This window comes from Herpailurus yagouaroundi, unplaced genomic scaffold (assembly GCF_014898765.1).
Source record: "Herpailurus yagouaroundi ecotype Mexico unplaced genomic scaffold, PumYag 205, whole genome shotgun sequence".
Lineage (NCBI taxonomy): Eukaryota > Metazoa > Chordata > Mammalia > Carnivora > Felidae > Herpailurus > Herpailurus yagouaroundi.
In genome coordinates this window covers 7,693,523-7,715,085 of record NW_024412436.1, presented here as the reverse complement: position 1 = coordinate 7,715,085, position 21,563 = coordinate 7,693,523, and the positions used below count along the sequence as shown (strand labels likewise).

The 21,563-nt window shown below is 37.6% G+C and overlaps 1 protein-coding gene across 2 annotated transcripts in view; it reads right to left on the bottom strand.

Moving 5' to 3' along the window:
• Positions 1-21,563, bottom strand: part of WDR64 (WD repeat domain 64) — a 152,346-nt gene that overhangs the window by 94,376 nt on the left and 36,407 nt on the right. For both annotated transcript variants that reach the window (XM_040451799.1, XM_040451800.1), the window contains 2 exons: positions 20,193-20,327; positions 1,349-1,428 (listed from right to left, as the gene is read on the bottom strand). In XM_040451799.1, coding sequence (XP_040307733.1) covers positions 1,349-1,428; positions 20,193-20,327 — 215 coding nt within the window. The remainder of the gene's footprint in view (positions 1-1,348; positions 1,429-20,192; positions 20,328-21,563) is intronic.

Sequence of the window (21,563 nt, the reverse complement as noted above, 5' to 3'; positions counted from 1 at the left end):
TTAAGTTCAAACTTGAGATCTGCTTGCTCTCCTTCCCATATAAGCAACCTCTTCCTGATCTCTGGTGACAATACAGCTGCTGGTCTTCTGTTTCTCCTACTTTACACCCTTGCAGCTGGCTGATCCATCTTGTTAATCCCAATGCCATTCTTACTTCAGGTTTTATGACTAGTTTCTTTCCCAGGCCTTTGGGACTGGCCCTCTCTTTTCTTTTTCCATTGCTCCTACAATTCAGACCCTCACCACTTCACTCATGACTTCTGGAACAGCCTCCTAACTGGAACCTCTGAGTTCTTTTTATTCCAATAAAACCCCCATATGTTTGCCAAAATGACTTTGCCTGTGTGTTATAGATGGATTGAATTAATACTTATTGAAAAGCAACTATGTGCCAGGCGTACATTATCTCAGTTAATCTTAAACACCACCATATGTGGGTTTTGTTATTGTTAGTATTATTATTTGTAGATTTGTATTGAGTACTTATGTGCTAAGTACTTTATTTGAATTTGAATTCTTAATATAATCTTATGAATAGATACTATTATCAGTCTCACTTTCCAGTAGATGGAAGCTTAAAGGAATGAAATAAACTCCCCAAGGCCACACAACTTGCTGGAAAGACAACCAGGACTTTCAGCCAAAAGGTCTGACTCCAGAGCTCAGGCTCAAACCATCCTCCTGCACCCCAGGATTATAGGTGATGAGTCTGAGGCTCAAGGAACCTCTTCATCCTCCACTTTCCCCTTCAAGCTTCATCTTTCCCTTACTCTCCACAGATGACCTTGTATCCTATATTACACCATACTTAACCCTTAAATACTAGTGTGTTTCAAGGCTTGCTCCCTGGCCTCTTTTCTCCTAACTCTAAAACACTGGCCCCTGACCTTGGTGGTCATGTATCCCATTGAAGATTTGATCAAATTTGGAACTACCTTTCCAGAAAAATGCACATAGACACACAAGTGTCATTAGCTTTCAGGGGCCTCCAGAACTCCTTTAAAACCCTGGGGGACCCAGTCTAGGAACTCATGCTCTCACATGTTGAAATAACTTCTAGAGAGATTAAAGGTCTGAAGGTAAAATATAAATAAAGCAATAAAAAACTATAGTAAATACAGGAGAAAGTATATTACATATTCTGGTGCTAAGGAAGAACTTTCTAACTGTGCCATCAAATCCAGAAGGCACAAAGAAAAAGTCTGACAGATTTAGGCAAATTTTTTAATTCTCTAAAATGTTTTCCTAGGAGTAAAATTCTGTAGGCTTATGAGGACCACCATATTAATGAAGGAGAGCGCTGTTTGCCAAGTAGAAAATCTCTGTATGATATGAACTATTTCCTTACCTCCAGTGACAATCACGTTTGCCTTTGTACAGTAACAAAAAGTGTTTGCTCCTCTTGGCATGGAGAACTCTCTGACAGGCCTGGGAAACACAAATGAGATGTAAAGCTTCTACATTTTTCTTTATAAAGCAAATTCTAACTTATACATAGGTTATGTTCAGTAGACTCATTTCTAAGCTGGTTGTAAATCAGGAAGTATGGTAAATAATGATGACATCTTCACTGGCCCACAGAATCCATTCATTCCATAATGTGATTTACCACAGCACTTTGTATTCTTTCTGCTTAGCGGGAAATCAAGTCTTCCACCCTGGGAACTATGCTTGTGCTCATGGAAGGACTGTCAGACACCGACCATTCTCAATCCAGAAAGGCTATTGGGCGGCTGACTGAGTCCATTTGGTAAACACAACACCAGGAATGCCTTTGGACACGTCCTCCTCTACCACCACCCACATGCCACCTTCTGTCAAGTCCTCTAAAATATACTGAAATATTACCACTGCTTCTTGTTTCCACTACAGTGTCCAGGTTAAAGCCTCCATTCCCTCTGACCAGACCTTCTACAACAAACTGCTAACTTCTTAGCCTCCACCATGTCCATTCTCCTGTCCACATTCCCACCTCAAGTTCTGCTGTCATGTGACAGCCAGGGTGACCCCTAAAACCTGAATCGGAGCACACCACTTCTGTCCAGGGATTTCCTGAAGTTCTAAGAGGATCCAAGCTCCTTCACCTGGCCCACTTGGCCCACATGGCCTTGGGTGGCCAGGCTTGTTCCATGCCTTCTCCTTTCCTTTCCCTTCATGCTGTGATCCAGCCATGTTACTCTAGCCACCCTCCCTCTGGCCACACTAAGCTCCTTCACTCCCCCCATAAGACATTCTGCACAGGCCAAAGATGTGCTTGCTTGAGATCCCGGTCTTTCTCCACCCATCCTTCTGTGAGCATCAGTTCAAAAGCTACTTTATCAGAAAAGCCTTGCCTCAACTCCACCCTCTTGCCCCCACCAACTAAGCAGTATTTTTTGTGTTATTGTCTCTCCTGGTACCATATTATTTTCCCTGTAGCATATAGCATCTACCATATAATTTTAGTATATAGGTTTTGAGTGCTAATGTAGTATCTGTGAGTAGTATTGTGCTGTACTTAAAAGAGCCCAGGCTTCAGTGAAAATGTGTGGGCTTAAATCCTGGCTTCATCACTGTGCCTTCTGACTTATTGTTTTCTTTGTTTTTGTTTTTGTTTTTAGAGAGAGAGAGACAGTGAGCATGAGTGGAGGAGAAGGGTAGAGGGAGAAAGAGAGAATCCCAAGCAGGCTCCATGCTCAGTATGGAGCCGGAGACGGTGCTCAATCCCACAAACCATGAGATCATGACCTGAGCCAAAATCAAGAGTCGGACGCTCAACCAACTGAGCCACCCAGGTGTTCTATGCCTCCTTGTTCATTAGATGAGATAATAATAATAATACTGACCTCTGATACTAGCAATAGTTGAAAGCTGTTACTGCATCTGACCAGATGGGGTGAAGGAAGAGACGTGTTTATGTGAAGAGGGACACCTGGAGGGAGCCCTGGATCAGGAATTAATGAGGCACTGAAGCAGGGAGGGAGGGGAAAGACAGCAGCTGGCCTTCATCTCCTCTTGCCTTGGATGTGTGTGTTATTTCCTTTCCTTTTTTCTTAAGCACAAATGGCAGCATATATCATTCTGTTCCTTGCTTTTTCATTTCATATTATATCTTGAAGATCCAAATCCATACATAAAATACTTCCCCTTTCTTTTCCCCAAAGTTCATGAAAAGAAGCCTCAATGTAGTAACAGAAATCTAAAGTCGGAATTTAGAATTTTTAAAATGTTTAAATGTCCCAGATAAGAAATAGAAAGTTTTGGCGGGTGACTCATTTCAAGTTTTGCCAATGACACACTTGGTAACTGTAGTTGGTTGACTGACTGAACTAAGCTTGATGGGGTTACACACCAGGAAAGACATCACTCTCTTCTACCCTTGTCTCCAAACACGGTCTCTTATGGTGTCACTTTGTACCAACAGCACAGCCTCTTGGGCTACTTTGCGTTAGCACAGCTTCTAAGATATCTACTGTGTCTCACAGGACATTCACACTGCCTCACCACGCAGAAAGGTGTCACCCCTCCCCATTGTCCTCGGTCCCTCTGCAAGAGAAGAATGTGTCCATTAGGCATGGAAAGCACATCACCTCAGGCTCACAGTACTTTCAGCATCCTACAAAAATGTTCTAGTTGTTCTTAATCAGAAGGTTAAGAACAGGACCAGGGTGCCTCAGTGAACCCTTATCTGTAAACACCCCCCAAAGCAAGATGGCACCAGCCTCAGTCTCATGTACAAGGTAGGCCCACATGGTCCATTCCATAGAAAAGAAAATGTAGCCACCATGGCACTTTGAGCATAGAAGACTCCCAATAAATATTTGTTTGAATATCCTTAAGATATGAACACCAGATAGACAACACCCCTTTCTGGAATCACAGAGAATAGAAATGTATTGATTCTGGGAAGTTCTCTCTGAAGTTTTCCCTGCTACTCTTGAGACAATGGCACTTCTGAAAGAGAAACATTTTCTAACAATTTCTTTAAAAAAGTAAAAATAAAAACTCACTCTACTCTCAAAAAGCCCTGACTGAATGATAGTGTCCTTCGCCTCAGCTTCCCTGTTATTGTTACACAAATCCAAGCCTGGGAGGGAAGAGGTCAGTTAAGGAAGTTAAAGGGGTGACTCTTAGCGCATGTGTGTCACATGACTGGTGCTGTTTACTGGATGGAAGATGGTGCCCAGACACAAAGGGACTCCAGGGAGATCCTGTGATCGATGAAGAAGGGCCATTGAGCAAGTAGGGTGTCTTCCTATCTTTTCTTCCCTTGGAAGTAAGGATAGTTAGTGGAAGTGAAGGCGGGATGCAAGGAAGAAGGTATTTTTATTTTCTCCTTGAGAATGTGAAGTAGGAAATTTCAGAGTGACTCACATCAAGGTATTTTTTTAAGTGGCCCACACTCTGCATTGTTACCTGCCACTGATCCATAGTGTGCCCATTCCCAAGGGACAAGTAAGTACGCAATAGAAAACTAAATCAGGAGTTGGTAAACTTTTTCTTTAAGGAGCCAAATAATAAATATTTTAGACTTTGCCATATAGTCTCTGTTGTCACAACTACTCAACTCTGCTACTGTGGCATGAAAACAGCCATAAATAATACATAAATGAGTAAGCATGGCTGTATTCCCATACTACTTCATGAGCAAAGAAATTTGAATTTCACATAACTTTCATGGGTCATGAAATGGGTCATCCCTTTGACTTGTTCAACAATTTGGAAATGTAAAAATAATTTTTGGTTTGCAGATGTAACAAAAACAGATGGCCTAATGGATTTGGTCCTTGTGGTTTTATGACCCCTACTCTCAATGACAGAGCACAAGGCCCAGACCACGACAGCTCTATAGTAGCTTCACCTGTTCTTAGTATTCACACTCATTTTTTGCTGCTTTTCAGCATCTTTACAAAGGGAACAAAAAAAAGAACTTACATTTATTGAGTACTAACCATGTACTCACTTTACATGAGTTAACTTAGGTCATTTTCCTAAGACTATAAGGTAGGTACATTCATTCCCGTCTAATGATGGGGAAACAGATTAAGAAGAGGTAATGTTACTGTGTTCACGGTGTTCAGTGCTCAGAAAGCTAGTGGTACTAGGATGGAAACCAGCTCTGTCTGGGTCCACAACGACCCTATTATGAGGCAGTATACACTTCCCAGTATAAAAACCTGCCTCTGAGTTGGGTAACTGAGAAAAAGTAACGCTGAATAGTTAGTTGTTCATCTCTGGGAAGTTGTCAAGCTATCGAAGGGTTAAAGGTTCAATTTATGTCTTGCAACAGGCCCATATGCTTTACATGGTATAATTAATTGCAGATGTTCATTTTCTTGCTGGTACAAAACTCCATTTGTGAAATTACCATACAAAATTATAACCAAAATGGTAATCATGTTTGAAATGGAAATTTTTTTGAGAGGATTTTTTTCCTGCCTTCTTGGGAGTTGTGCTAGCTCCCATTTTAACAGCTGGCCAATTACGTATTAGGATAATTGCAGTTTCATCGGGCTCAACTTAAGACTCATTATAGGAAATTGCAGAAATAGGAATATGTTGAATCTAGGGATGAAATGGACCTGACTCTCCTTCTATTGAGATGACTTTCCAGTGGCACCGACAGTTCAGGAAAACATTATTATACTGTATCACTTGAGAAATCTCTTTAGCTTCTAGATTTAGGAGAGTGGCCCAAGGAAATAGTTGAAAAACTCAGCCATAATCTTACTGAATGGATCGATGATCACCGTTTGCTGAGGTTGGCTGAGTATTTTTATCTCAGTTTCCTGACTCCCTCAGGCTGAATGTATCATCAACCACATTCCAGAAGTTATGGTAAATACTAGGAAGCTCAGAATTGGGCTCAAAGACAAACTCCTGACTCTTGCAAAATAGATGATTTCAAAGCAAAGACCAGAAGTATTGGCTAGTTTGAAAATAAAATCTTCTAGCAATCTGTTTATGACTACTAAGTACCAAATCTATGGAACACTGTGGAGACTAGGAATTTAAATTCCCTATAATACCATTACATAAATTAGAAATACATACAAATATAGATTTTGAAGAAAATGTATAAACAAAAAGATACATTGAACCCAATAGAATGGTGTTGTGTGTGTACGTGTGTATATGTGTGTGTGTGTGTGTATGTCTGTGCATGCATGCATGGGAAAATGGATTGGAATCCAGGATAAAAAGGAATACAATAAGTGAAGGAGAATGTAAACAACTTAGTCCTGCTCTTGAGGTTACTCCACTGGGGGAGAAAAGAAATTAGATTGGCTTAGAATCATGCTAGTTGAAGGGCATATTTTCCCTCACAAAAAGAAGGCATACAATCTAAATGAGATCAGGAAGATTACCATCTTGTTTAAAATCTAACACAAGAATCACCACCTGATAGATAGATCCTAAGCTTTGGAAAAAGGGAATATGTGCCCCATCATAACTTGTTCCCCAAGGAAAAATATTAGTGCTTTTCTTTCCCTCCCAGTATTGTCATTATTATGGATTTTGACAGTGCATGGAAATCAATGTGTTCTTTAAAAATCAATTCTTTGTGAAAGAGCATGAACATCTATAAGCAAATAATAAACCTTTAAATTATTACAGTATTTTACAGTTTCAAGGGACCTTCACTCATCTCAGCTCATTTGAGCAGTGCAAAAGTCCTGGGAGGTAACAAAGTTGCTATTTTCCCCATTCATTAATGAGGCTATTGAGGTTCAGATAAGTAACATGCCCAAGACCACTTGGCCAAGAAATAAGTGGCAGAAGTGACATTAGAAGTCATTTGCTTCCTCATAAACTTATTCCTTTACTAACATTCTCTCTTAATAAATAGCTTAGCCACGCAAATGGGCCTCCCAGACAGAAACCCAGCAGCCTGCTACTGCCCTAAGATTTCCTCTGGATCTTGGATGATTTGCTCTTCACCTCATTCAGTTCTTTGCTCAAATGTTAGCTCCTCAGAGCAGTGTCTCCTGACGATCCTATCCAAAATACTATCTGCAGTCACTCTATCCTGTAACCTTACTTCATTTCCTAAATTTCTATTATTTATAGGATTGTCTTTCCCACTTGGATATGTGCTCCAGGAGAGGAGAGAGTTGATCTTTTTTGTATACCATTATATCAATTCTTGGAACAGTTTTTGGTCTATAATAGTCGTTCAATGAATATTGTTACAAATGAAAAAATGAAATTTAGATTTCTCTCTTTATTTCTTTTATCCAGTAGGTCACCAATTCTTATCAATTTTACATGAATCTCTTCTCTCTCCATTTTTATTTCCACTGGTTAAGTTCAAGCTCTCATCAGTTCCTTTCTGAATTATTACCCTATATTCCCAGTTCTCTCTTTTACAACTTGCTTTTCCCCAATCCATTCTCCATCGTGTTGCTAAGGTGGTCTGTCAAAAATACTTCTTTGACCATTCTGCTTGCCAAAGCATTCAATAGCTTCCTATAGCTCTCAGGTTAATATTCCAACTCTTCAGCATAATATACTGGCTTTTTCATTTTTTCCCTGTCCCTCCTCATCTTTCCCAACACTTCTCCCTCTCTGTGTTCCAATAATATTGATCCACTTACAGTTTCTAGAACTCACCATTTTCTTTTTCACTTCCACACCTTTGTAAATGTCATTTCTTTAATGGGGCTATTTATCCACTCTCAATGCAATAGCTTTGCCTGGCTAATTGTTATCAGGTCTTCAAAACTCAGCATGCATGAGCCCTTCTTCAGGAAGACTTCGCCAATTTTTCTCCCTTCAAAATCCTATGTAGGATGCTCTAAGAACTCTTTTCTGCTCCCATACACCTCTCTAATATCTATATCATGACACTTATCAGCCTCTGTGGGAATCTATGTTTTCTCTCTCATCAGATACAAGATCAAGGAACTAGTCTTATTCATCTTTAAATTACCAGCACAGAGTACAATGCCTCAAATATAGTAACTCATAAGTAAGTATTTACTGAACAAATGAAGATTCAGACTCTGGAGCTTCTTCTTGTTTCATCAAATTCCTCAAATTATAGGACAATTGGTTAGACAATGTTAGATATAGTAATAGCTCTCGACAAACTTAGTGTCTTGGGAAGGCACACCCTTAATCATAATTAAAAGATAAATAAAAAGACTGAGGCACATAAAGGATACCTAAATCAGTTGGGAAAGGAGGTTCTGGGAGAAGGTCAGGAAAATTTCCGAGAGTTGGTATCAACTGATCCTTGAAGGATTATGGGATCAATTATACCTCAATAAAATTGGAAAAAAGTTAAAAACAAAAAACTTTCCTATTTTCCATGAAACAAACAGACAAACAAACAAACAAACAAACAAACAAAAGGATTGTGGAGGTTGAGGGAATAGAAGTAAGAGGAAGAGAGGGGAGAGTATTTAAGGCACCAAACAGGTATAAAATCCCAGCATGTACATGCTCCTACCCTGAGAGCAGCCACGAACTCAGAGTTACAGGAGCTTAAGTACAAGGCAGTGAAAGGCAGTGAAGGGGATGAGGTAGAGAGGCTGGAAGAGACTAGACCATGGAGATGCTATGGCAGGGGATGGAAAACGTGAAAGTTATTGAGATGGCTGGATATCATCTTTATCAGAATACTCTGGAAGATTAAGGGACAGTAGTCTTGGCAGGGATAAAACTGAGGCAAGACGCTAGTTGAAGATAGCCTAGGGATATAGAGATACAGAAGATAAGACAGATTCAATGAGTGTTTATAAGAGAACATAGAAGGATATGTTGATTGGTTGTTTGCGGGCACAGAGGAAGGAATCATATGGGGTTGTCAGATTTCTGCCTATGAGTTGATGGATCATAGTAATTGGATGGACCAAGAAAAAATATTTTAAAAATCCTGTAAAATATATAGCTTAAGAGGTGAAGGATTTAAGTTCAGTCGTGAACATGAGTTTGAGGGGCTATGAAATATCCAAGTGGAGATGGTGAGCAGGTATACGAAGTACAAAGTTCAACATAGGTTGGGTTTCATAGCATATAGATGTTCGTATGTTAGACAATAGGAACATCACCCAAGAAGTTCCTAGAAAGTGATAATTAAAGTTAGCTAAGCACAGAACTCTAGAGAACACCCCATTTAAGAGCAAATACAAAAAGAGGAGTCATAGGAAAAAGAATAATAAGATACCAGGAGAAAACTCTGGCTTCCCAAAAGCTAAGAAGATAGAGTTTCAGGGTGAGTGAGATCAGTAATGCCAAATGCCCTGAGGCTATCTGATATGTTAAGTTTCCATTGGTTTGACAATGTAGACATCATTGGCCAACTTGAGAGTCCCTTCTACAGAGTAGAAGGGGAGACGCTGCATGAGAAAAGGTTATGGAGGGAACAAATAATGTGGAGGTAGTGGAAGTGGTGAGTGTGGAGTACTTTTTCCAGGGAAAGTGTAGTATGAAAGCTCAAAGGAGGTTATAGGTCAAGAAAAGCATCACTCACATCAAAAGAGACTTAAGTATTGCAGGTGGAAATGAGAGACTAGGACAAACAGATTAGCAAGCTAAAAAAAAAAAAAAGCAAGGCCACCAATGGAGGCTTTTCTATTTCAACAAAAAAGAAAGATCAAGGATAGGTGTGGATATAGAAAATTCCAAATGATGTGGGATGTTGGGAATTACTCCAAAGGCCTTAGGGTTTTGTGGTCATGAAGGGCCAACATCAATGGAGGTGGGGATAGTCTGAGGTAAACAGAGAGGGTGAAATAAGGACTTTATGGAGCAGTAGGGTTGGGATTCTGATTGGTGCTTGACAGATGGGGTGCATGGTAGATGAGGTGCAGGGCAGAGAATGCTGGTGATACATGAGCTCAGATGACTTACCTGGGGTCCAGGTAAGGAAGGAGACAAGAAAGTCAAGGAGAGAACTGACAAAATTTGGAGATGAAGGATTAGAGGCCTCAGTGAGGTCATTGAGAAGGCGCAGAGAGAGTCACAGCTTTTAAGAGCCAACAGTGTAAGACAGAGAGGCCAGAGAGAGGGATACCGGGGATTCCGAAGACAAAACTTCTAGGTGCTTGTCAATATTATTCAGCCTAATCTTTTGATTTCCATTTTGTTTTAATTTCTTTTAAGAGAGAGAGAGAGCACACCTCTACACTCAACATTGAACCAATCCAGGACTCGATCCCATGACCCCGGGATCATGACCTGAGTCAGAATCAGGAGTTGGCCCCTGATCAACAGACTGAGCCACCCAGGTGCCCTGGGCTTCTACCTTGTAATGTGAGATTGACAATACCCAACTAAACACATCAATGTAAAGATATTCTTTAAGAAGAAATAAGCCACCTAATTCATCCAAAAATGGACTTGGCATGTTTATTGTTAGCTGCTATGACCTTTCTTGTTTAATAGAATCTCTGTTAAATTTATTTTCATCATCCCCTATATAAGGCTTGTTCTTATCTCCAATAGGCTTCCTTGAGGGCTATCATTTATCACTCTCTTTTCTAAGCTATTTGCCCATAATCATAAACCATTCAACTGAAATTAACATGTTTTGCTTTGCAATGTGAATTATCCTATGCAGTTGTGTGCGGGTAAATGTTTAATATTCAGCAGGGGCCAGGGAAGTGGAGGTGGGGGAGGGCATTTGTTTATAACATTTGCTGTTTTTCATTGTATAAATATTCCTATGGTGGCCAATTTCAAATGAGTAATGTGACGTCTCTGAACTTGGAGTCTGGAAAAGATACACAGTTATACACCATTATATAGTATTCCCATATTCTTAAGGACACAAAATCCTTGAGGATATACATAATAGTAAAATGGAGTAAAATAAAAAGTGATGAGCTTGGAGTATTTATTGCTTTTGGTTTTAATATACTGGAATTCTGAGCTTATATAAATTTTAAATGATGGCAGTGTTTAAGAAATTTGCCAAATTCCTGAAATCTTAGCAATCAGCTCTCATAAACTGATATGAGCTGACTCCAGCATGGCACTGATTTTATGTCTGTATTTCTTGTCATCTTACCTAGATTTTAAGCATTTAAAGGCAGGGATCACGACTTAAACATATTTGTATTGTCCATGGTGCTTACCACATAGTGACTTAGTAAATATTTGTTGAATTACTGATACACTTCTGGATTCAAGGCTGAACTACATGGACTGTATAGCTTTCTGGTCGCCATATTGATGGTTAGAATTACCCTGGTGAATGTACTGGAAATATTTGTGTGGGTAAAATCATGTGTGTAGATTTGTGTATCTTGGAAATGAAAATCCTTTCTCTGGATGTTGAAGTAGAATATATATCTACTATAAGGACACAGGGCATATTATATTTCATGTGCTTTCACAAATGGTTCTTTATGGTTATAAATGTATCATGAATTGCCAACACAATACAAAATCAATTAGAAATTAAGTTGCATCTATTCTTAATTAAATGTTTCAGAAATGCACTCCCTTAAAACGTCAGAGTGCAATCACTAGTAGTTAATTATGTTACAGAAACTAAGTGAAAATTAATTATGCCATAGAAATGATATTTATGGAATCAGATCTGGTGTTAAGAAATGAAACTATTTTTAATGTTCTGTGAAAAGTTTTTAATTCACTTCTCAGTGCAATATATTATACGTCAAGATAAATATTTTTTATCTTTTTCTGGATGATGGGAAAATATGTTTCATGAAGATTACAACTTTCAAGAAAATGGAGGGTAGTCAGTCATTTCAGAGATGTGATATTCTCTTCTTCCATAACATTTCTAATTTTGTTAGTCTGTTTCTTAAATTAAAATTCTAGCCCTGTATGTGTAGAGGCTATCTTTTTCTCTCACTTTTTGTGAATTTCGTTAAAAAACTCAATAGGAAGGACCTGGAAGTTACCATTTGTGTTTTGTTAGGGAAACACTATTCATTATTTTTTCTACTATGTATTTTAGTTCAACCCTAATGTAAAAGGGGAAAAGCCAAGTCCTATAGGTAAGACTCAATCTCTTGTTCTTTACATAGAAGAGCTGAAATTCATAAAAAATGATTACAGTGAGTTTTAAAGAAGGGAATTAAATTATCAAGAAGAGATTTTTATTGTTTTAAGTTTTGACCCTTAGTCTTTTGTTTTGTTTTTATCTTTTCAGGTTTTTTTTTTTAATCTGATATGTATATACATTGTGAAAGGATTCCTCCCCATCCAGTTAACTAACATAACCATCACTTTGAGTATTTTTCTTTGTTTTCTTTCTTTCCTTCCTTCTCTCTTCCCTTCCCTTCTATTCCCTTCCATTCTCTTTTCTTCTCCTCTTCCTTCCTCTTTTCTCCCTTCCTTCTTTCCTTCCTTCCTTCCTTCCTTCCTTTTTTTTCTTTCTAGAACATTTAAGTCCTACTTTCAGGAAATTTCAGTTATACAATATAGTGTTATTAATGATAGTCGCCAATACATCCTCAGATCTTATTCATTTGTAACTGCAAGTTTATACATTTTTCTAACTTTTCCCTATTTCCCCCAACCCAGCCCCTGGCAACCACTTTTCTACTCTTTGTTTTTGTGAGTTTGACTTTTGGGGGGAATCCCACATGTAAGTGATACCATCCAGTATTTGTCTTCCTCTGTCTGGCTTATTTCACTTAGTATAACTCTCCGGGTTCATCCATATTGTCACAAATGGCAAGGTTTCCTTCTTTTTATGGCTGAATAATATCCTATTGTATTTATGTACCAACTTTCATATCCATTTATCCATCGATGGATCGTTACTTTGTTTCCATATTTTGGTTACTGTAAATAATGCTATAAGAAACATGGTGGTGCATATTATCTTTTTGAATTAGTGTTTTGTATTCTTTGGATAAATACCCAGAAGTGGAATTACTGCATCATGTGGTAGTTCTATTTTTAATTTTTTGAGGAACTTCTGTATTGTTTTTCATAGTGACCGCACCAATTTACATTCCTACCAATAATGCACCAAGGTTCCCTTTTCCCTACATCTTCACGAACATTTGGTGTTTCTTGTACTTTTGACTTTAGCCATCCCAACAGGTGTGAGGTGATGTCTCATTGTGGTTTTGATATGCATTTCTCTGATGACTAGTAATGTGGAGCACCTCTTCATGTACCTGTTGGTCATCTGTATGTCTCCTTTGAAAAAAAATTCTATTCAGATCTTCTGCCTATTTTTAAATTGGATTGTTTTTTGCTCTTGAGTTGTATGAGTTCTTTATATATAAAACATATATAAATATATAATATGTAAATAAATTATATAAATAAATTAAATTAAATATTTTTATATAAGTATAAATATTCATAATATTTAGATATTAGCCCTTTATCAGTTATATGATTTGCAAATATTTTCTTCCACTCAGTAGGTGGTTTTTCATTTTTCTTAGGGCTTCCTTGCTGCACAGAAGCTTTTTAGGTTGATATAGTCTCACTTTTTACTTTTGCCTTTGTTGCTTTTGCTTTTGGTGTCAGATTTAAAACATCACAGCCAAGATTAATGTCTTACATTACTTACATTACATTTACTCTATGAGTTTTATGGCTTCAGTTCTCACATTCAGGCCTTTAATCCATTTTGAGTTCATTTTTGTGTATGGTGTGAGATAGGGGTCCAATTTTATTCTTTTGCATGTGGCTGTCCAGTTTTCCCAATACCATTTATTGAAGAGACTGTCTTTCCCATAGTGCATTCTTGGCTTCTTTGCCACAATTAATTGATCATATTTGTGTGGGATTATTTCTGGGCTTTCTATTCTGTTCCATTGATCTGTGTGTCTGTTTTTAGACCTATGCTATACTGTTTTAATTACTATAGCTTTGCAATACAATTTGAAATCAGGGAGCATAATGCCTCCAGCTTTGTTACTGTTTCTCAAGACTGATTCACCTACTTGGGGGCCTTTTGGGGTCCCACACAAATATTGGAATGCTTGCTCTATTTCTGTGGGGAAAAAATGCCACTGGAATTTTGATACAGATTATGTTGAACCTCAGATTGCTATGGGTAGTATGGATATTGTGATGATATTAATTCTTCCAATTCATAAGCATGGGATATCTTTCCATTTATCTGTATCTTCTTTAATTTCTTTCATTAATGTCTTATAGTGTTCAATCTTTCATCTCCTCGGTTAAATTTATTCATAGGTATTGCATTGTTTTTGATGCAATTGTAAATGGGATTATTTTTTTATTACTCTTTCCAATAGTTAATTATTATTTTATAAAAACACATCTGATTTTTGTATATTGATTTTGTATCCTGTAGTTTACTGAATTAATTTATTAGTTCTAACAGCTCTTTGGTGGAGTCTTTAGGACTTTCTTTTTTTTTTTTTTTTTTTCAACGTTTATTTATTTTTGAGACAGAGAGAGACAGAGCATGAACAGGGGAGGGGCAGAGAGAGAGGGAGACACAGAATTGGAAACAGGCTCCAGGCTCTGAGCCATCAGCCCAGAGCCTGAAGCGGGGCTCGAACTCACAGACCGTGAGATCGTGACCTGGCTGAAGTCAGACGCTTAACCGACTGCGCCACCCAGGCGCCCCTTTAGGACTTTCTTAAATTTTTTTTTTAATGTTTATTTATTTTGGGGACAGAAAGAGACAGAGCATGAATGGGGGAGGGGCAGAGAGAGAGGGAGACACAGAATCGGAAGCAGGCTCCAGGCTCTGAGCCATCAGCCCAGAGCCAGACACGGGGCTCGAACTCACGGACCGCGAGATCGTGACTTGAGCTGAAGTCGGACGCTTAACCGACTGAGCCACCCAGGCGCCCCAAGGACTTTCTATATATAATATCATGTCATCTGGAAATAGTGACAGTTTTACTTTCTCTCCAATTTGAATGCCTAAAAGGCATTTCTTTTTCTTGTTTCTTACTCTGGCTAGGATTTCAAATACTATGTTGAAGATGCAAAAGTGGGCATCTTTGTTCCTGATCTTAGAGGAAAAACTGAGCTTTTACTGAGTATGGTATTAGCTGTGGATTTGCCATATTCATTGTGGCTTCAATTTGCATTTTTCTAATGACATATAATGTGGAACATCTTTTCATGTGCTTATTTCCATCTGTATACCTCCTTTGGTGAAGTGTCTGTCTAAATCTTTTGCCCATTTTTAAAATTTGTTTGTTTTCTTATTCTTGAGTTTTAAGAGTTCTTGGTCTAAGAGTCCTCTATCAGATATGCCTTTTGCAAATATTTTCTCCCAGTCTATGGTTTGTCTTTTTGTTCTCTTGACGGTGTCTTTTGAAGAGCATAAGTTTTTAATTTTAATGAAGCCCAGCTTATCATTCATTCCTTTCATGGATTATGCCTTTGGTGTTGAATCTACAAAGTCACAGCCAAAACTAAGATTATTTAGATTTTCATCTAGGAGTTTTATAGTTTTGGGTTTTATATTTACATCTTTGGCCCATTTTGAGATGTGTGTGTGTGTGTGTGTGAGAGAGAGAGAGAGAGAGAGAGAGAGAGAGAGAGAGAGAGAGATACAAGGTCTGTGTCTTGATTTAGAGTTTTTACATGAATAGATTTTTTTCAAATGCTTTTTTGTATCTATTGATGTGATAATTGATTTTTCTTCTTAGCCTGTTGATATGATGGATATATTAAATAATTTTCAAATGTTGAACCAGGCTTGCATACCTGGTCATGGTGTATATTTCTTTTTATATCTTATTAAGTTCAATTTGCTAATATTTTGTCAAGGATTTTTGCATCTATACTCCTGGGAGACACTGGTCTGTAGTTTTCTTTGTAATGCCTGTGTCTGGTTTTGGTATTAGGGTACAACTGGCCTCACTGAACAAGTCTGAAAGTATTTCTCTGCTTCTATTATCTGGAGGAGATTGTAGAGAATTGGTATAATTTCTTCCTTAAATGTACAGTAGAATTCACCATTAAATTTACATGGGCCTGATGCTTTTTCTTTTAGAAAGTTTTATTATTAATTCAATTTCATTAACAAATTATAGGCCTATTCATATTATTTACCTTCTGGTGTGAGTTTTGACAGATTATATCTCTCAAGGAATTGGTCCATTTTTATCTAGATTATCAAATTTGTGGGCATAGAGTTGGTCATAATATTCCTTTATTTTTTTAATGTCCATAGGATCTGTAGTCATGTTACTTTCTTTACTTCTGATAGTAGCAATTTGTGTCTTCTCTTTTCTTAGTTATCCTGGCTAGAGGCTTATCAATTTTATTGATCTTTTCAAAAAACCAGGTTTTGGTTTTATTGACTTTCTCTATTGATTTCCTGTTTTTAATTTTATTGATTTCAGTTGTAATTTTTATTTTTTTTCTCTGCTTACTTTGGACAGTTTCTATTTTTGTCTAGTTTCCTAAGAGAAACTTAGAGTATTAGTTTTAGATCTTTCTTTTCTAATATATGTATCTAATGCTATAAATTTTCCTGTCAGTGCTGTTATATATACCTTGATCACATATATTTGTATATATCTCAATACATTGTTGCCATTGTTGTGAACAAACTGTTATCTGTTAGATAAATTAAGAGTAAGGAAATAAATGTTTTTATTCTTACCTTCACTTATTCCTTCTGTAATGATCTTCCTTTCTTTATGTAGGTCTTGATTTCTTACATACATTATTTTTCTCATCTCTGAAGAACTTCTTTTTACATTTCTTGCAAGTCAGGTCCATTGGCAACAAATTCACTCAATTTTTGTTTGTCTGAAAATGTTTTTATTTATCTTTCACTTTGAAAGGATAATTTTGCAGAAAAAATAATTCTGCATTGGTATATTTTTGTTTCAATTCTTCAGATATTTTACTGCACTTTCATCTTGCATGGTTTTTTTGAGGAGAAGTTGGATGTAAGTCTTACCTTTCCTCCTCTAAAGGTGAGGTGCTTTTTTCCATCTGATTTCTTTCAAAAATTTTTATCTTTGATTTTCTAGAGTTTGAATATGATATGCCTCAGTGTTTTTGTTGTTGTTGTTGTTATTTTCGCATTTGTCATGCTTGGTGTTCTCTGAGCTTATTATATACGTGGTTTGGTATCTGACATTAATTTGGGGAAATTCTCAGTCATTCCTTCAAATATTTCTTCTTTTCATTTTTCTCTTCATTTCCCTAGAATTCCCATTATGCATATGCTACAACTCTTGTAGTTGTTCCACAGTTCTTGGATATTCTATTCCTTTTTTTTTTTTCAGACCTCTTATCCTTGTTTTACCATTTGTTAATTTTTAAAAATGTTTTATTCAGTTTTGAGAGAGAGAGAGAGAGAGAGGGAGGGAGGGGCAGGCAGAGGGGGAGACAGAGAATCTGAAGCAGGCTCCAGGCTCTGAGTTGTCAGCACAGAGCCCAACGCAGGGCTTGAACTTGTGAGCTGCAAGATCATGACCTGAGCTGAAGTCAGACACTTAGCTGACTAAGCCACCCAGATGTCCCTTGTTTTATCATTTTTGAAGTGTCTATTGACATATTCTCAAGTTCAGAGATTCTTTCCTCAAGTAGTCAGTCTACTGTTGATCCAGTCAAAGGCATTCTTTATTTCTATTACAGTGTTTTTGATTTCTAGCATTTCTTTTTGATTTTTTAAAAAATTTTTAATGTTCATTTTTGAGAGAGAAAGAGACATAGTGAGAGCGGGGGAGGGGCACAGAGAGAGGGAGACCCATTCTGCAGCAGGCTCCAGGCTCTGAGCTGTCAGTACGGAGCCTGATGTGGGGCCTGATCCCACGAACCATGAGCTCATGACCTAGGCTGAAGTCAGACGCTTAAGCAACTGAGCCACCCAGGCACCCCTTTTTTTGACTCTTTATTAAAATTTCTATCTCTCTGTTTACATTCCCAATCTTTTTTTTGCATGGTGTCCATTTTATCCATGAGAGCCCATAACATATTACTCATAGTTATTTTACATTCCTGGTCTGCTGATTCCAACATCCCACCTATATCTGAGTTTGGTTTGATGCTTGCTCTATCTCTTAAAACTGTGTTTTTGCATTTTAGTATGCCTTGTAATTTTTTTTCCTTGATAGTAGGACTGAATGTATTGTGTAAAAAAAGGAATTGCTGCAAATAATCCTTTAGTAATGTGGTTGTAAGGTGGGTGGGGTGAAAGGATTAGATTTCAGTCTTTTAGTAAGACTGTCCTCTGAACTGTAGACTTCACAAATGTTCTGCAGCTCTCCTCCCCCTTAGGTAGGTCAGGATGGCTGGAGTGGGCTAGGTTTGGGTATGTCCCTTCTCCATTGTGCAAAGCTAGAGTAGGCTAGAGGTGGATATTTCCCATCTCCTTTCTGATCTCCCTGATCAGATCATTTCTCTGATCTCTATCAGTTTCTCTGATAAAACCTCAATAGTTTAGGCTCTGGTACGGTAGTTTTGCTGAAGGGAACTTGTTAAAAAGAACAGAATGTGGTGCATTTTCCTCTTCCCTTGTCAGAAGCAGGAGAGGATTTTTGTCCAATATTCACTGTGAGAAACTGGTCCCAGAAATAAACTGCACAAAAGTATGGGAACCCCTATAACTGGGTCCCTGGAGTTTTTAACTCTTAGACTTGTCTATGTTGAGCCCCCAGGGATTTATGTTTTCCTATCACAGTATGTTGGTTTCCTAGAGGTATCTGCTTGTGGATTTCTGCTCTGGTAAGTTGTGATTCTTAGTAAATACCTGCTTGTCTCTCTAAATTTGGGGGCAGCAGTTTGATCTGTGACTTCACTTCTTTCATGGATTTAAGAAGAATTGTTGATTTTCTGGTTTATTTATTTATTTATTTATTTACTTACTTACTTACTTATTTTACCTGTTGTTAGGGCTGAGTGATGACTTCCAAACTTTTTATGTGCCAGACTGGAAACTAGAAGTGTCTATGTATTTTTAAAGACAGTTTTGTTAAAGTATACGTTATATAACATAAAATTCACCCATGTGTAGATTCAATTGTTTTTACTGAATTTATACAGCTGTATAACAGTCACCAAAATAAGTTTTAGAACACTTTCAATATTCCAAAAATATCCCTTGTGCCCACTTGGGATCCCTGCTCTCACTGCCACTTCCTGGCATTCACTGATCTACTTCCTGTCTCTATAAATTTGCTTTTTCTGGACATTTGATATAAATGGAATCATTCAATATGCAGTCTTTTGTGTCTGGCTTCTGTCACTTAGCATAATGTTTTTGAGGTTTATCCGTGTTGAAGCATATAGCTCAATGCATTTTAAAACTGAAAATTAAAATATAGTGTCTGCTTTACAGTTAGCATATATTAATGTAATTAACACATAAGTAGTGTAGTGGGGCACCTGGGTGGCTCAGTTGGTTAAATGTGTGACTCTCGATTTTGGCTCAGGTCATGACCTCATGGTTCCTGAGATCAAGTCCTGGGTCAGGCTCCTCGCTGACATTGTGGAGCGTGCTGGGGAGTCCCTCCCTCCCTCTCTCTTTGCTCCTCCCCCACTTGCATGTACGTTCTCTCTCACAGTAAATAAACAAACTTAAGAAACCCACATAGGTACTATATAGTTATAATGTTATTACATATTAATAGTTATTAATGAATATTTAACGAGATAAAAAATAAAGCTACATACTATTCAAATTCACCTGTCTATAAGAAAGCCATTTCATGTATTTATTACACATGGAACATGTTTGTGCTATAGATATTCACAGGCTAGCCAATTGACCTGTAAGAATGATTTTCAAAGTGTAAAGGCTTAAAAAATTTTTTTTTAATGTTTATTTATTTTTGAGGAAGAGAGAGAGACAGAGTGTAAGTGGGGGAGGGGCAGAGAGAGAGGGAGACACAGAATCCTAAGCAAGCTCCAGGCTCTGAGCTGTCAGCAGAGAGCCCAGCGTGGGGCTCGAAATCATGGACTGTGAGATCATGACCTGAGCTGAAGTCGATGCTAAACCTGAGCCACCCAGGTGCCCCTCACAGTGTAAAGTTTTACCAACCGAACTACACTGGGAAACTATAGATATATCTGTATTGATTTATTCCAATACATTGTGTCAATAAACAACAAATGAGCAAAATTGTTGTGAGAAGGACACATCATATTCAGATTTGCATGAGTGATTTCAATTTCCTCTTAAAAATCTAATCTTGTCAAACAAATGAAATCATTAAGATCTGATGTTTTCTAAAAAAGCTCCATGCTGTCATGGGCTTATTACTTGTAAAAGGTCTGAAAGTCACAGAATGTTCATGTGTACAAACTACTGTACTTACAAATTATCCTCAAGTCTCTTCAAGGATTCCAAAACCAATGAATGAACACTGTCTAAGGAGCAGGACCCAAAGCAACTTAGGGCTGCAATGTATCTAATTTTCATAACCCAGTCATTATGCAGCTTCCTTTTAACACTGGGAATTAAAAGAAAAAAAGGAGGTGTTATGTTAGACACACAGAGACATTATGTTGAGTTTCTATTAAGCATTTCATTTGATTTTAACCAAGTCAAAACTCTGAACTGTGGTAAAGCCTGAAAGTACAAGACCATCATATGCATTATACCACTTTTAACTGTCTAACTAAATTTTTATCATATGGCGTATTTAAAGGAAAAATAAAAGTTTATCATCAAATTTTGAGCTGTAGATTCAGAATTAAAAGAATACTCTAGAAGAATCCTTGTTCAATATGGGCACTATTATCCTTACGTTACTGGTAAATTCTGGTCATCCAAAAGGACTGTGTTTCATATGGTTTTAGGTGAGTCAATGCACTTTCGTATTTTCCATGAACACTTTCAGAACTGGAAAACTGAGAAATTTGGAGTCCCAGTCACTGGTGAAGCTGAAGCTGCGACAGCCTTGCCAAAGTGTTGCTCACCAGTTCACAGGACACTTCAGTGAGAGGCTTAGCATTACGGGCCAAAATTTTTACGACAAAATTCTTACCTCAACTGGAAGAAGCCATCTTCCTGGTGTTATCTTTACTCAGATATTACAGTGTACTTGTTTCCTCATTCATGAACACTTATTGAGCACTTGCTGTATCCCAGTTAAAAGGACATAAGCATGACTAAGGCAAAATCCTTGTTCCCAAGCTCTTTAGATTCTAGTTGAGGAATGGACGTGTTTATAACTCAAGGCAGGGATGTTTGACAATATGAGATTAAACAGAATAGAGAGCTTTCTTTTTTCCATACTGGATTGCGTTTAATTTTGGACTCTGGGTGCTGGCTACTTTTTTCTTTAATTTGCACAACATTTTGCATACCAGTATTTCCTATCCACACCCCCCCCCCACCACCCATCTGATATAAATGTATTATGTGGATATCAACTGCAGGAAAACATTATGATGGCTCCAGAATTTAATTACCCCTTTGGCCCTAATCCTTTTCATTCTGTTGGGTTTAAGAATCTGTTTGGTGTAAGAATATGCCTCAACACTCAGCTTATCTATACATGTCAGTCTTAATAATTTAAATAATGTACATTATGATCATCTACATGAATAAATCATCTACATGTAAATAATCACCCAAAAGAACCAATGTGAATTAGCATTTATTTAACTGTACCCAGGTTCCTCAAATTTCTAACATTCAGCTAATGGAAACAGGAATGTAAAAGAGGCCATGTAATTTTCTG